Consider the following 14,438-nt stretch of genomic DNA (forward strand, 5'->3'; position numbering starts at 1 on the left):
TAGGCTAAGAGGCCAGACCTCGTGAAAGTGGACCTACGACCTTTTTATTAAACAAGCTTTTTCAAAGTCCAAGTCCGACTTATTTTACGAAATATATTAGATCAGATCTAACCTGACATAGACCAAGCCGTAGGACCCTGTAGACCGACACGCTCACTTTCACCGCAGCAGAGAGTAGCGTCAGTGTTCATCATTGTCATGGAGAAAGAATTTTGAATAAAAATCCGGCTGAGTATGGGCCCAGTATGTATGGCAAGGCTAGCTAAAGAGAGCTCAAAAGATAAAGGGAATCAGACACTAGACAGGGTTTAAGATTTTTTAAGGGGTCATATCACATCAAATTTTGGAATGTTGTGGAGTGGGAATTTTTCTGTGGGGCTATCGGTACTTCCTTTTTATTAAAAAAAAAATTATTTTCATTTTGAAAAACATTATACTAACAATTTTTTTTTTTACAATAGAGATCAACTATATTTTAATATTGTTGCTTTTTGTCAATTAACGATTTTTATTTTCGCAAATTAAATTTATTAATTAATTATTAATTCACAATAAATGATAACCGTTGATTGACAGAAATCAACGGTGTTAAGATATGATTATAAGAAGTTGTAAAAAAAAAATTGTGAATATAATCTTCCTTTTTCATTTAAACTAATATTTTTATCTTTATTTTCATCAAAATTTCAATTTTTTATCCTTTTTAACTAGATGTATGATGCTACAGAAATATCAAAGATTTGTTCATCAGTTGAAAATCGGGGAAGATCAAGATTCACTGTGCGTTGCCATCACGAAATATTTATCTGTGAAAATGTGTACTATAATTTTGTTGTTGTTGGATTGTGTACTATAATTTAATCGTAATATATTTAGAAAGACAACATCACAAGTTGCTAGATATGAGTTAGCGTTGAAGGTTTTAAGTAGTTTACAGTAACTATAATGCCATAGATTTTAAATTTATATTCCTACATGTACTGAAATACCAAAAAGAAAATCAGGTTCTTTAAACCTCCACTCAATTGTGTGGGCAGGTCCACGTTGTTGTTGTTGTCGTGGAGACTAATCCCGAAGTTAGTGAACATAAATAGGACTTCCTAGTTCCTAGTTCCTACCCAACCTATTTCATGTTTCAGCTTCGGTTCAGTGAATTCAGATTTTAATCCTACCCAAAACAATTATCATTGAAGAATGAATGAAAATAATTTAAATAAAGAGTTTATTTAACCCAAATTCCACCGAAACAAATATCTAAAAAATAAAATAAAAATATTTCCATATAATATCCTATATTACACAATTTTTTCCCCATAAAATACAATATTAATAAAAATCAGTTATATTATAATTTACAAGCGCATGCGTAGTTTTTATTTTCATAAATTGGGTTTGGGACCCAACTAATAGGTTATAGGCTATCGTGGAAGCCCAACTCTTTCTGAGACCAAAGCCCACGTTCATTGATAGATCAACCCTATCCTTCGGCTAATCAACATATTTTCAACTAATTGCATCTGACAGAAGACGACCCAAACCGACACATTTGCAGTATCCAAAAACATCCTAGTGTCACGAGGTTTTCACAGACACAAAAATATAATATTATCTCGGAAAAACGTGTATCATTATAAATGATGTAAAATTACGTCATTTTAATTTTAAATGAGAGAAAAAAATAAAAAATAAAAATAGAAAGTAGACAAAAATATATATATAAAGATGCGATCTCACTTCTTTACGAGACTGAAATGATATAAATATGTCATTTAAAGTTGACATACTTTTTCCATATTAATTTTGGTGTCTATTCTGTCTGTCAAGCGAAAAAGTCACCCTTTTTCCCTTCGAACAGCCTAACTTATTGTTATTATTTTATTTATTTTTTTTGTTGCTTACCCTAAGCTTATTTAGTGTTAGTTGGATTAGAATTTAGAAAAATAATTTTTAAGTAAATTTGATTTTGTAAAATTAATTTTAGTTAAAAGTATGTCCAAGTAAATTAATTTATGTTTAAAATATTTATATGAAAATTTATTTTAATGTAATAAATATAGTTTGAATAGTGTCAATAAAAATAATTTTTAGATGTATATTTACTGAAAAAGGATATAAAATTATTTCTTAAATTAAATTAAAAAAATTAAGGTTAAAAAAATTAATTATAAATTAATTAATGCTCAAATAATTAATTTTAAAATTAATATTATGTAATTTAATTTTAATGTTATATTATCATTTAATGATGTATTACCTTATTATTTGATGAGTTCAACAATTGACATGTATAATTATTTATACTAAAAATTTTATTAAAATAATTGTTTATGCAAAATTAGTTGATAGTGTAAAAATATTTTATATTAACAATACATTAGAGTAATATAATAGTAATCTAATATTAAATAATAAAAATATTTTTATCAATACGCCAAAATAAATATTTTCACACCGCAAATACAATAAAATGTTATTCCTAATGCACAGTAAATTTTGTCTAAAACAGAACATGACAGCAGCACGATCCAAGTAATTTTTGAATGCAGAAGATGTTTTGAATGGTTTCAACGGGAACCCACTCATAATGCCATTAGATGTTAGAAGTTAGAAGTGGAAGAGAAACATGTCTCATTCTTCTCATGAAGCTCTGATTCTGATTCAAAAAATGGTGAAAGTTCCACCAGCAAAAGCACTTTTGTTCTTCAACTCCTCAACCTATCAAGGCCTTCACCATACCTCCCAATCTATATCCTTTATCTTAAACCATTTCCTTTCCTCTGGCATGCTATCCCAAGCTCAATCTCTTCTCGTGCGCCTAATCTCTGGTCGAATCTCCTCTCCTATGTTCTCCCCATCCTCTCTTATGCATCAATTAACACAAACCCATTTCACCTCTAATTCGACCTATACTCTTCTCTACGAAGCAATTGTTAATGCCCATGTTCTTTCTCAGTCACCTGATCAAGCCCTCTATTTCTTACACCAGATGATTCACAATGGCCATGCTCCTAGATCAAACACGTTCAATAATCTTTTGAGCTTGCTTATTAGATCAAATTGTTTTGGTAAAGCATGGGTTTTTTTCAATGAATTGAAGAATAAGGTTGTTCTGGATGTTTACAGTTTTGGGATTATGATCAAGGGTTGTTGTGATGCTGGTGACTTAATGAAAGGTTTTCAGCTTTTGGGTATGTTGGAAGAGATGGGTTTGTCTCCAAATGTTGTCATATACACTACGTTGATTGATGGCTGTTGCAAGAATGGTGATCTTCAGCTGGCAAAGTTGTTGTTTGCAAAGATGGAGGGATTGGATTTAGTTCCCAATCAGCATACTTACAGTGTATTAATGAATGGGTTTTTCAAGCAAGGACTTCAAAAGGAAGGATTTCAAATGTATGAATATATGAAGCGAAGTGGAATTGTGCCTAATATTTATGCTTACAACTGTGTGATTACAGAATATTGTAATGGTGGGAACGTTGATAAAGCTTTTGAGGTGTTTGATGAAATGCGCGAGAAAGGGGTAGCATATGGTGTTGTAACATACAACATTTTGATTGGTGGGCTGTGTCGAGAGAAGAAGCTTGGGAAAGCAGTGAAGTTGTTTGATCGAGTCAACAGGATTGGCCTGAGTCCTAATATAATTACATATAACACACTGATCAATGGGTTTTGTGATGTTGGAAAGATTGACACTGCTGTTAGATTATTCAATCAACTAAAGTCAAATGGATTATCGCCAACATTAGTGACCTATAATACTTTGATTGCAGGATATTCTAAGACTGGAAATTTAGCAGGAGCTCTTAACTTGGTCAAGGAAATGGAGGAGAGACGGGTTGCTCCTTCCAAAGTGACATACACAATTCTGCTTGATGCTTTTGTACGATTAAATTATATGGAGAAAGCCTTTGAGATACATTCTTTAATGGAGAAGTCTGGTTTGGTTTCAGACATTTGCACATACAGTGTCCTTATACATGGGTTATGTATGAATGGTAACATGAAAGAAGCTTTAAAACTCTTCAAATCATTGGGTGAGCTGCACTTGGAGCCAAATAGTGTCATATATAATACAATGATTCATGGTTACTGCAAAGAAGGAAGCTCTTATAGGGCTCTTAGGCTACTCGAAGAAATGGTTGAGAATGGAATGCTTCCAAATGTGGCCAGTTTTTGTTCAACCACAGGGCTTCTCTGCAAGGATGGAAAGTGGAAGGAAGCTGAGCTTCTCTTGGGTCGGATGATAAATTCAGGACTGGAGCCATCGGTTTCTTTGTACAATATGATTTACAAAGTCAAAAGCGAAATTTCGAATGTTGAACTTGAAACTAGTATAATATCTGATTCATAATTTTTTCTTTTTCCTTATGTTGATATATAAATCCATTAATGTAACCTCACCCAACAGCTTAAGCTTTTGGGTTGAATTGGTTTTTTACATGGTATTAGAGCCTCATGTCCCGGGTTCGATCCTCGCCGCCCTCCACTTTCTTTCAAGTGGAATTTCTTTGTTCGCACAGGTAGGTGGGCTTGTGCATTGTCCACCCTTCAAGCCCAATGGGCTCTGGTGTGAGGGGGCGTGTTGAGATATATAAAACCATTAATGTAGCTTCACCCAACAACTTAAGCTTTTGGGTTGAATTGGTTCTTTACACCTTAATTCTATTTCTTTTCCATGAAATCATTAATCGAGCTCGTTCAAGAATTTTGCCGATTTTTATGTCTTTTCAGTTTGATCTATATCCTAAATGAAAAATGTTCAAACATCAATGTCTAGCAGAATAGCTAATATTTGTATCTACGGAGCGAATGAAAGAGATAACTGGCAATGATGGATCAAGTACCTCTAGTACGGAGAGGGTGAAAGAGATAAATGGCAATGATGGATCAAGTACCTCTAGTCAAAGTTCGATGGGCATGCTGATAAGAGGTGTGTGTGTGAGTCACCTACTTAGTGGATAAGATGTCCTTTGAGCACTAATGTGAAGGCTGTAGCTATGGAACTTATCAGATTTTTTGTTATAGTGAGTCATATATAGATGAAGTGCACTATAAGATTATGCAGATAGTGGATAGTTTCCTGGTGATTTAGTGGTCTCATACAATACATAGTGGGTGGTTATATGTAGTGGTGGGAAATTGAGAAAGAGTGAGGGAGTGAGATGTTTGATGCAGTGAGAATAGCAAGTGAGGACTATTAACACATAATAATTGCTGACTGCTGCATTCTGACATACATCGGAATGCTAAGATAAATTCTGGACATTGAATTAAAATCTCTTTGTATGGTTACTCTTAGATATGGTCAAATACCTTTTCCTCTTGACATTTCAATATCATGCCGAGTTATACGAATCAATAACAAGAAAATGATCTCTGATTTGGTTGGTTGTGGTCTTGTGGAAACTAATTCTGACTGAGAGAATATGATCCCAATGGAGCGTAGTTTCCTTGTTATTGGTCTACCGGGTTTTCCTTTTTTGACTAAACGATGACTTTTAACTCTTAAACCCTGGCAACATTTTTTGAATCCAAATCAAGGAATGATTATGTACAATAAAATTCAATTTAGTCAAATACAGTTAGTAAGTTTCTCTGGTAGTCTTGGTTGACTCGAACCGAAATAATCCTGTAATTGATGTACAGACGGAGAAATCCGAAAAAAATGATAGTAAGTTTCTGTGCATCAAATTCACTTTTTATGTAGTCTAAAAAAATTGTACTACTCAAATATTCCTTTTCTCTAATGTTTTGGTTCACTACATGGTCTGCTATCTTGAATTTTTACATTGAACTAACAAGGGGGGAAAAACTTCGTGTTAGTAAAAAGAATATCATTGCTTATAGATTAAGTATACCAAGGCAAAGTCATTGATTTCATTGAGAAAAGATCAAAATGTCATCTTTTGTAAAAATAAATAAATAATAAAAAATTCAAAATGTCATATTTGAAAAAATATTTTTCATTTTGTCACGTTTAAAGTTTATTATTGAATCCAGGACATATTTTGTCATGTGACAGAATAAGGTGAGTTTCACTAACTGAATTAACAACATGCGTCTCTAACATTACGTATATTTTGTCACCACTCACCGGTACCAAAATTCAATCGAAGCATTTTATAAAATAATTTGAAAATCGTAACTTATTAATATATGGGATTTATAATTCTTATAGAATTTTTGCAACACATACGTATTCAGGTGGACCCATTAAAAATGGTAAATTAAAAAAAAAATATTGGCACATAAAATGATATGAATCTAACATGAAAAGACTTTACTGATATTGCATAAGAAATATAACTCTCTTAATATTTATGGAAAAAATATTTATGCATTTAATGCAGAAAAATTATCTGCATTTAATACTTATGTACTATTGATATTATATAGTATAATTTTTGAAATGAACTTTATCTTTGTTTAGATTTTAAAAATTACACTTTATACTACCTATAGTACATAGTATATTACAGATAACTTTTATGTATTAAATGTAAAAAAATTAGATCCAATATATATATATATATATATATATATATTCGCTTTTTTTAAAGTCAATGTAGATAACTTATATATATTGAGTCCAAAATGACGTCATTTTGAAGCGAAAATCAAGATATTTTTATAATTATAATTTATTTTAGGGTTACAATACTCTTTTTCATTTTAATTTTTCAAGTCAAAATGACATCATTTTGAAAGCGAATGTAGATAACTTATCTACATTCACTGTAGAAACATTAAAGCTTATATATATATATAGGGAATGATTGGTTTATAAATTATATTAAGTATGAACAGTTATACACTCTTAATTAAAATATGACTGATCATATTTAATATAATTTGTAAACAAAAAATTTATAAATATAATATCTTCTTTATATTTACAAATTGTGTAAATTTATCGTTGTTGTTAGCTATCTACTCGATGACAAAATTTATTGTGGTGCGGGACCACCATTTTTTAGGTGGTCCCTTAGTGTAAATGGAAGGATAAAATTGAAAAAGAAGAAAAATAGCAGGGGTAAAATGGGAAAGAAAAAATTAGTATTGTGAGAGGGAGTACCAAACCATTAGGTGATCCTGGAACATATTAAATATTTCCCTACTCGATGGGTATATTTGTGTCAGTCAAATGTACCTCAAAAAATGCGGGGTTTTTTTGTTTTCCAAAAAAAAAAAAGTTTTTCAAAAAAAAAAATGCAATTTTTTTTTCTTTGTTTTCTGTTATGTACGACTAATTCTCTATATGTCTGACTTGCTTTGATTATGGGAAGCTTATTATGAAAATTCTGTCGCTAATTTCATTCTCGCTGTTATTTTTTATTGCAAATTCTCTCACAAATAATTTTGGGAGAGAATTTGCGATGAAAATTAGTAGTGAGAATGAAATTAACGATGAAACTTTCATAACAATCTCATCGCTATAGAGATTTTTTTTAGTAGAAGCATACCTATTCCTTTGACAAAAACGAATTATAATGTTACTTTTTACATTATATAATGGTTTATTTGAGATGACCCGTTTGATTTAGTCCCAAGTGCAGGAGGAAAATAAAGTGGTTTTAAGAGCCTTATTTTTTAGGAACAACTATATAATTCCTGTACATTTTTTTTTCCTACTAAGTGAAGCTAGATGTACTGTTCATATATAAATCATTGAATCGCATATTCCCGTAATAAAAAACAAAAAAAGGATAATTTATGTGTGCCATATCTTTTCTTTGCCTTACATAATGGATATGCTTTTCCAACTGTCCATATTCCACCACGAGATGCTCTTCTTGTCACATTTTCCCCGTTTGCAATTTAATCAAGCTTTTTATAATGGGAAAATATAGTCTTATGTTGTAGGAGAGTGTTATTCTCTCCTACACATACATCGATTTCCGTGTTATTTTTTTTTTATCTTTTTTTTATAAGTGGTGGGTCTCACATGATTGTCTCATAGCATAAGAGAGAAATCATATCTTCTACCAAGACATTTACTGGGGAAGCAGAAGTCCTTTTGAAGGAAGCTATTCAGGAACAGATGGAACTCTTTTTACTCCAGGAACAAGTATAAAGAAGTTGATTAATAATTCAATAATTGTGAATTTTAATAATTCTTATCTTTGAAGATCTTTTCTTTTAACTTTAATATTCTTATCATAAATTATATTCAATTTCTATTCAATTCGAATATAAATTGAATTCTAAGATAATATAAAACAAAAAAAGCTTCTCTCCTATTGCATGAGATTAATAAAGTCCTTTTATAATATATAGGAGAAGAATTTTAAATTTCTAATATCGAAAACATTGACACAAACTATAAAGTACTGACACTTCAAAAATAATCTTGATGTGTCGTGTTTAACACTTTTCGACACTCTAACATTTCAACACGCGTTATAGAGACTCAAAAAATGTTCAAAGATTGCGATACATTGTGTTTTTAATTCCAACTATTAGATTTGTGAAATTACGATTACCATTTTATTGAGTTTAATATAAATATTTGAGATATTTATGATTTTTTGCAAAATTGATGAATATTATAACTTTAACTTCATTTTTTTGTTAAATTATTGAATATTAAATATAATATACACTGTATAAATTAAAAACATTATTTAATATCAAAATGTGTCCTAACATATCGAAATGTAACATTTTTTAGAATTAACGTGTCGGAATCATATTGTCGTGTGTGTCTCGTAGCGGTATCGATGCTACATAGAAAGCAAAAGTGTCATCAAACCACCACAAGAAGATCATGAGAATAGAAATATGATTCAAAATGGATTTAGTTTCACTCATCATTCAAGTTCTACACGAGCTACATAATATCTCAAGCTCTTTCACAACTAATAAATAGTACACACACACACCCCCATCCCTCAAAAAAGAAAAAAAAAAAAAAAAAAAAAAAACCTACAGAAAAATCAAATTCTTACAAAATTGAGAAAACTTAGTAGTATAACCCTCATCATCAAAACGATGGTCAATACTCAAACTGATGCTGCATGAATAGAACCAAATTTGAAATCCGAACAGCGAGTATTCTTGGTCAAAAGGGAAGAGCTAAATCCTACCATGGAAGTAGCTAAATCAAACTGCACTATGACATCCTCCAATTGATATCCCCCAATCACAATGGGATTTCTTGGGTTCACACCTCCATCCAAGAATCCCAAGCACATTATCTCATTGCTCACCCTCACCATCGAGTTCCTGCCATATATGCTCCATTTCACCATCTCACTCTGCAGCACCAACTCAATAATTGGCACACTGGGCCCCACTTGCGACCTTCCAATTCCTCTGTAGCTAAAACAGAGCTCAAAGGGTGCCACCGAAGCCAATCTGGTCATGTTCATAGACATAGCAGCATCCACAAAAGCTGTCTTGAAAATAGCATAGATCGAGCTCTGCATGGTAGTGTAAGGCACAATTGAGCTCAACTGAGTTTGAGTCCCTCCATTATTGTCCTCTTCGTCTTGGGACTTTGATGACGTGTTGAAAGACAATCGCTTTCCATTGATTTTGATGGAGTTGACGTTGACGAAGTATTCCTGTGATGGGTATCTCTGGTTTTGATTGGTAATAAGGGGTGTGAACGTTAAAGATCTTAGAATTTCAGCTCCAGAAGGAGATTCATAGTCCATGTTGCCGAAAAGTATAACCCCAGTTGATGATGAGAGACATAGAGTGAGTTTTCTGTGGGTGCCGAAGGAATCAAAAACCTGTGATGTAAGGGAACAGCGAGACCTACCAAGACCTACCATGCCTTTAGCACCCCTAGCTAAGCCATTCAAGAGCATGCTTGGTGAACAGGTGAAGCGTACTTGGTGTATGGTTTCTAACTTGTGAGTTGATTGGAGAGACATGAGGTCTTGTACAAACTCTCCTTCTGTGGCCACTGTCCCAGTGATGCTGTTTTCTGGGAAAACTTGACATGGCTGATACTGGTCTTGATCTGTGGGACTGGACAGAAACGAAGTAGCCTCAGCTTCATGGGTTTTTGCTGTAAGGCATTGAATTGATCGGTGAGGAGTGGTAAGGGTTGAAGATGATGGCATGTTTCTGGATGCACAGTCAAGCCAGAGGAAAGGACCTCCAAGATCAAGCACGAGCTTGGTGGGTAAGAGAGGGGTGCCATAAGAAAGGGTTGTTAAGTACTGGAGGGTTGAATTGTCCTTAGTGACTGGGATTACAAAAGAAACTGGTGACTGAGCATGACAGAGTTTGGCAACAAGACATAGAAAGGAGAAAATGAGAGGAAAGGAAGCCATGGAAGAAGAAAATAATTCTTGGGTAGTTTTGCACTTTGCTATGAAATTGCGTCTTGGTTCTTGCTCACTCTCAAAGTATATCACTGTTAATTTTTTTTCTTTTAAAAAAAATAAATATGTCACTATGTGCTTGCTTATCTTCTATCTTCTTATGTGTGTGGGCGTGGATTTGGACATGTCACCGTTTTTACTGTGGTTGGGTCACTATCACACAGAATTTTTTTTATAATTATTATTTGGGTGCATTTATTAGACTTCAAATTTGGGCTATTTGTATTTGGGCATATACCTGTGTAATTCTTTTTGGGTGTATTAGGAAAGTCTTGATCTCTTGCCACTGAGACATCGATTGAACGGCGTGGTTTTTTTTTTTTTAAGTATGAGCCTACCATTAACTATGTCCGTTGGAAAATTGAAACGACACGAGTGGTATAAAACCCATTTAACAATAGGATAACATTTTTAGTATTACTTTTATTTAAAATAAAATTATAAATTATGTATTTTAAAAAATATATAATTACACTATTAAAATTCTTTTTTTCTTTCAAAAAATATATCAGGTGTTATGTTTTTATTGGTCAAATATAAGTACTATGGTAACATATTAATTTTTTCCTAAAAATAGATTGTTAAGGATTTGACTCATACCCCCATAAAAATATAAGTTTAAATTCCGTAGGCTGATACGAAAAATTTGTTGGTATGCGGATCAATAAATTTTTCCAAAAATATAGTGAAATATCAGTATTTAACACTACCTAAACTTTTACTCACCAAAAAAAAATCTCTGAACTGTTATGTTGAATTTGAGCTGGTGTTGCTGTCTTGAACCCAGCCAAGATGAAGGAAAAAGAGAAGAAGGAGAAATGACACTTCGGAGTAGGACAGGACACGAGGCAATAACCACCGAAGGTGTTGCAAGCGGATATTCGTTTTTCCCGATGTCTAAAATCCCACTGGAACAAATTTTAAGGTGTACTTCAATTGTTAAGCGGACGGCAGTATAAGAATCAAACTTTGGTAGCCGACGAAGTCAATTTCTATGATAAGTATTTTGGGGCTAGTGGTAGTTATAAAGAAATTAGTTTCATTTTACGAGATAGAAATATCCTAATTTTATTCAAAAATAAAATAAAATAAAATCCCACCGGAAGAAGGTGAATATGAATTAGCCTACAAAAGGTCTTAAGATGTTAACAATCTTTTCACTTTTACGAAACTAATACTTGTTTTAAATACAATGTTTTCAGGGGAGGATCCACACTTTAGGCCAATGAAGAAGCTTACATGATGCTCTTCATAGAAAAGAAAGGAGGGAGTAAAAAATGAAAAATGAAATAAAATGCATAATATAATCTGAATTTATGTATTTTTATATTATGTCTCACAATTCTACTAATTAAGTTAGGATTTGTTGTAAATATTTTAGTAAATACTGAAAATGTTTATCAATTTTTTTTCTATAAATGTGTCATAAAATCAATTTTATATGCATACTAGCTTTTATATGACAATATTAAAAATGTTGATTTGTAAGTGAACGCGCACAATTTAATTTGTTTAATATAAACAAATTAAGTCCGATTCAATATGTTATATGTAGCATCACTTTTTAGGTATACGAACAAATAATCCCCAGAAACAATTGGATATTATTTTAAGAGTTACATTAGAATATATACTCGATTAAAGATTAATTTTTATATAGGACATAGATGACCTTTTTATTTTCTGGTACAGAAAATATATGACCTATTTATTCGGTACTGCAAAATATGTAAATAAAATTTATTCATCACCAAACCTAACTTTTCTGAATAGGTTGAAAGTGAATTTCTTAATAGGCTCTAAAGTGGGAACAGTTTGCATTATGGAGTAGAAGGGAGGAGCTAAAACCAAGTTTTGAGGAAACTAGATCGAACTCCAAAAGATTGTCCTCAAACTGATGCCCACCAATAACAATTGAAGTTGCTATTGGACTTCCTGGCTCCAAACCTCCATCTACAAATCCAAGGCATAACACATTTTTAGCAACCTCAACCATTGAATTGGCACCATAGATTCTCCATTGAACTCCCCCCTTAAGCACCAGATTAATTATTGGCACAGCGGGTCCAGTGATGGTCTTGCCAATGGTTCTTGAATCGAAGCACGCCCCAAATGGTGCCACTGCTGCCACTCTCTTTATTTTTCCAATAGCTGCTTTCTTGACAAAATCATTCACAAGTGGCTGGTATATCAAAGTGTGTAATTTCGTGTAAGGAATTACGGTACTAAGTTTGGTACCCCCATCACCCCTTTTGTTAATAGACAGAAGGGAGGTAGGAAAGTTGACAACTTTGCCGTCAACCTGGATTGACTTCACATCAATAAAGTACTCAGTGGAAGGATCATCATCAAAGATTGGACCTGTGCTATGGGGGTTCACAATGAGTGGTGTGTAGACAAGAAACTTAGAAGCATCAAGAGGAGACATATAATAAGGTCCACCACCAACAAACAGATCCCCAAGTCCATTCTCTCTTGAAGTTGAAGGCAAACAAAGGGCAAACTTGTGATGAAGCTTATATTTAGTTGTGAGTTGTGTAGGTAATGAAATAGCAGTCCTTGCAAGGCCTAGCACCCCTTTATTACCCTTGGCCAGGCCTTGAAGAAAGCCCTGAACCCCAAATTTATCTGGGTATACACATGAAGAAAGGAAGTGTGGCACAAATGTATTGGAAAGTGCTCTTGCACCATCTGTTGAATACACAGATGACAATATATCCTCACCCATGTCTCCGCTTACAAAGAACTCACCGAAGGGGTTAAATGGTTCAAGACCGCAAGTGTTGTTTGTGCATCCTGTTTTAAGAGGATGATTGGTACATGTAATGCAATCTCTGCCTTTGGCTTTCTTGCATTTCCTTGTGCCGCAATGGACAGGTTTGTAGGTTGAGGAATTGTAGTCTTTGCCACACTCGAACCATAGGAAACGTTCGCTGATATCAATGACTAGGTCTATGCTGACTGGGGGAGTTCCCATGTCGATAGAAGTAGAGTACTGAAGGGTTGATGTGTCTTTCACAATTGGAAGGATGAAGGCATGTGGTTTAGTGCGCTTCAATGCAACTGATGAAGACAAGAATGAAAGAACAAGTACTGAGAGGAGGAAGAAATGGTGGGCCGAAGAAGTAGCCATTGTTCAAATCTGCTAACAATTGTTCTGAGTCTGATCATCTTAGCGTTTTGGGGTCCCTATTATATAGATGATGGATGCTTAGTAGATCTAATTAATCTCATTTGACAATTTTCTGGCCATGTGACTTTATAAGTAAAATACTGTTAACAATGTTAGCAATTTCCCATGTGGATAGATCTAATCTCGATATACATATTCGATTGGTCAAAAGATGACGATAGTATTCGATAGATCAAAAGGTGACAACGGATTCGAGTAATCTACACTTCGCGTCGCAGTTCAATAAATTCTAGGAGCTGACCTTCACTTTTATATTAATAAGTGATTGATTTATGGACGCAACTAATTTAGGAATTAGGATTACTGGTTTAGATTTTTGAAAAAATAGTTTGGAAAGAATTAATGTATACATTAAAAAATTATATTTGAAATGATATTTTAAAGCTGAGAGTAAAAAAATGATTTTATTTGGATGATGAAGTAAAATAAGTTTCAAAATGATAATATAATTTTGTTCTTAAAAAATTATAAATTCATTTTACTCACTTAATTTATTTATTTTAAGAAAATGTTACTTCCGTCAAAATTAATTCCTTTTAACACCCCCTTGCTTTTAAATAACTGAGAAAAATAACCAAACATGTTCAATATAATACAAAACTTTGTTAATGAATGTAAACAGGATTTTACCTGGTGAAAAATGTAAAACAAACAATCTATTATAAGGAGCCACATTAAGAATAGGGGGGTTTGCTTTTGTAGATTTCGTAGGACATACATTATCATTATTTTTTCTTCTTTTTCTGATTTTCGTTAATTGCTCGCTTTTCTTTTTTTGGTGAATTTGATGAGGTTTTTTGCTTTTCACGAATCAGTTCCCTTAAGAATAATATATAAAATTTCCAACTTTTAATTGGTGCCGCATGTTCTAAGTTTCAAAAGCAATAAAGATTTCCTTGCTATTT

At 32.8% G+C, this 14,438-nt stretch overlaps 3 protein-coding genes across 3 annotated transcripts; 1 reads left to right on the forward strand and 2 right to left on the reverse strand.

The window, feature by feature from the left end:
• Positions 1 to 2,623: 2,623 nt before the first annotated feature.
• LOC133291339 (pentatricopeptide repeat-containing protein At4g11690) lies at positions 2,624 to 4,354 on the forward strand. Its single transcript, XM_061489592.1, has one exon. It carries the CDS (start codon positions 2,624 to 2,626, stop codon positions 4,352 to 4,354), a length of 1,731 nt encoding a protein of 576 aa, XP_061345576.1.
• A 4,469-nt stretch (positions 4,355 to 8,823) lies between these two features.
• Positions 8,824 to 10,346, reverse strand: LOC133291307 (probable aspartic proteinase GIP2). Its single transcript, XM_061489549.1, has one exon. The coding sequence runs from the start codon at positions 10,287 to 10,289 to the stop codon at positions 9,006 to 9,008; it is 1,284 nt and encodes a 427-aa protein (XP_061345533.1). The 5' UTR covers positions 10,290 to 10,346; the 3' UTR covers positions 8,824 to 9,005.
• A 1,783-nt stretch (positions 10,347 to 12,129) lies between these two features.
• On the reverse strand, positions 12,130 to 13,473 carry LOC133291328 (probable aspartic proteinase GIP2). The gene has a single exon (XM_061489582.1). It carries the CDS (start codon positions 13,471 to 13,473, stop codon positions 12,130 to 12,132), a length of 1,344 nt encoding a protein of 447 aa, XP_061345566.1.
• Between the last annotated feature and the right edge of the window lie 965 nt (positions 13,474 to 14,438).

The sequence above is a fragment of the Gastrolobium bilobum genome, unplaced genomic scaffold (assembly GCF_033153095.1).
Source record: "Gastrolobium bilobum isolate Gb01-03AN ecotype WA unplaced genomic scaffold, APGP_CSIRO_Gbil_v1 utg7904, whole genome shotgun sequence".
Classification (NCBI taxonomy): Eukaryota; Viridiplantae; Streptophyta; class Magnoliopsida; order Fabales; family Fabaceae; genus Gastrolobium; species Gastrolobium bilobum.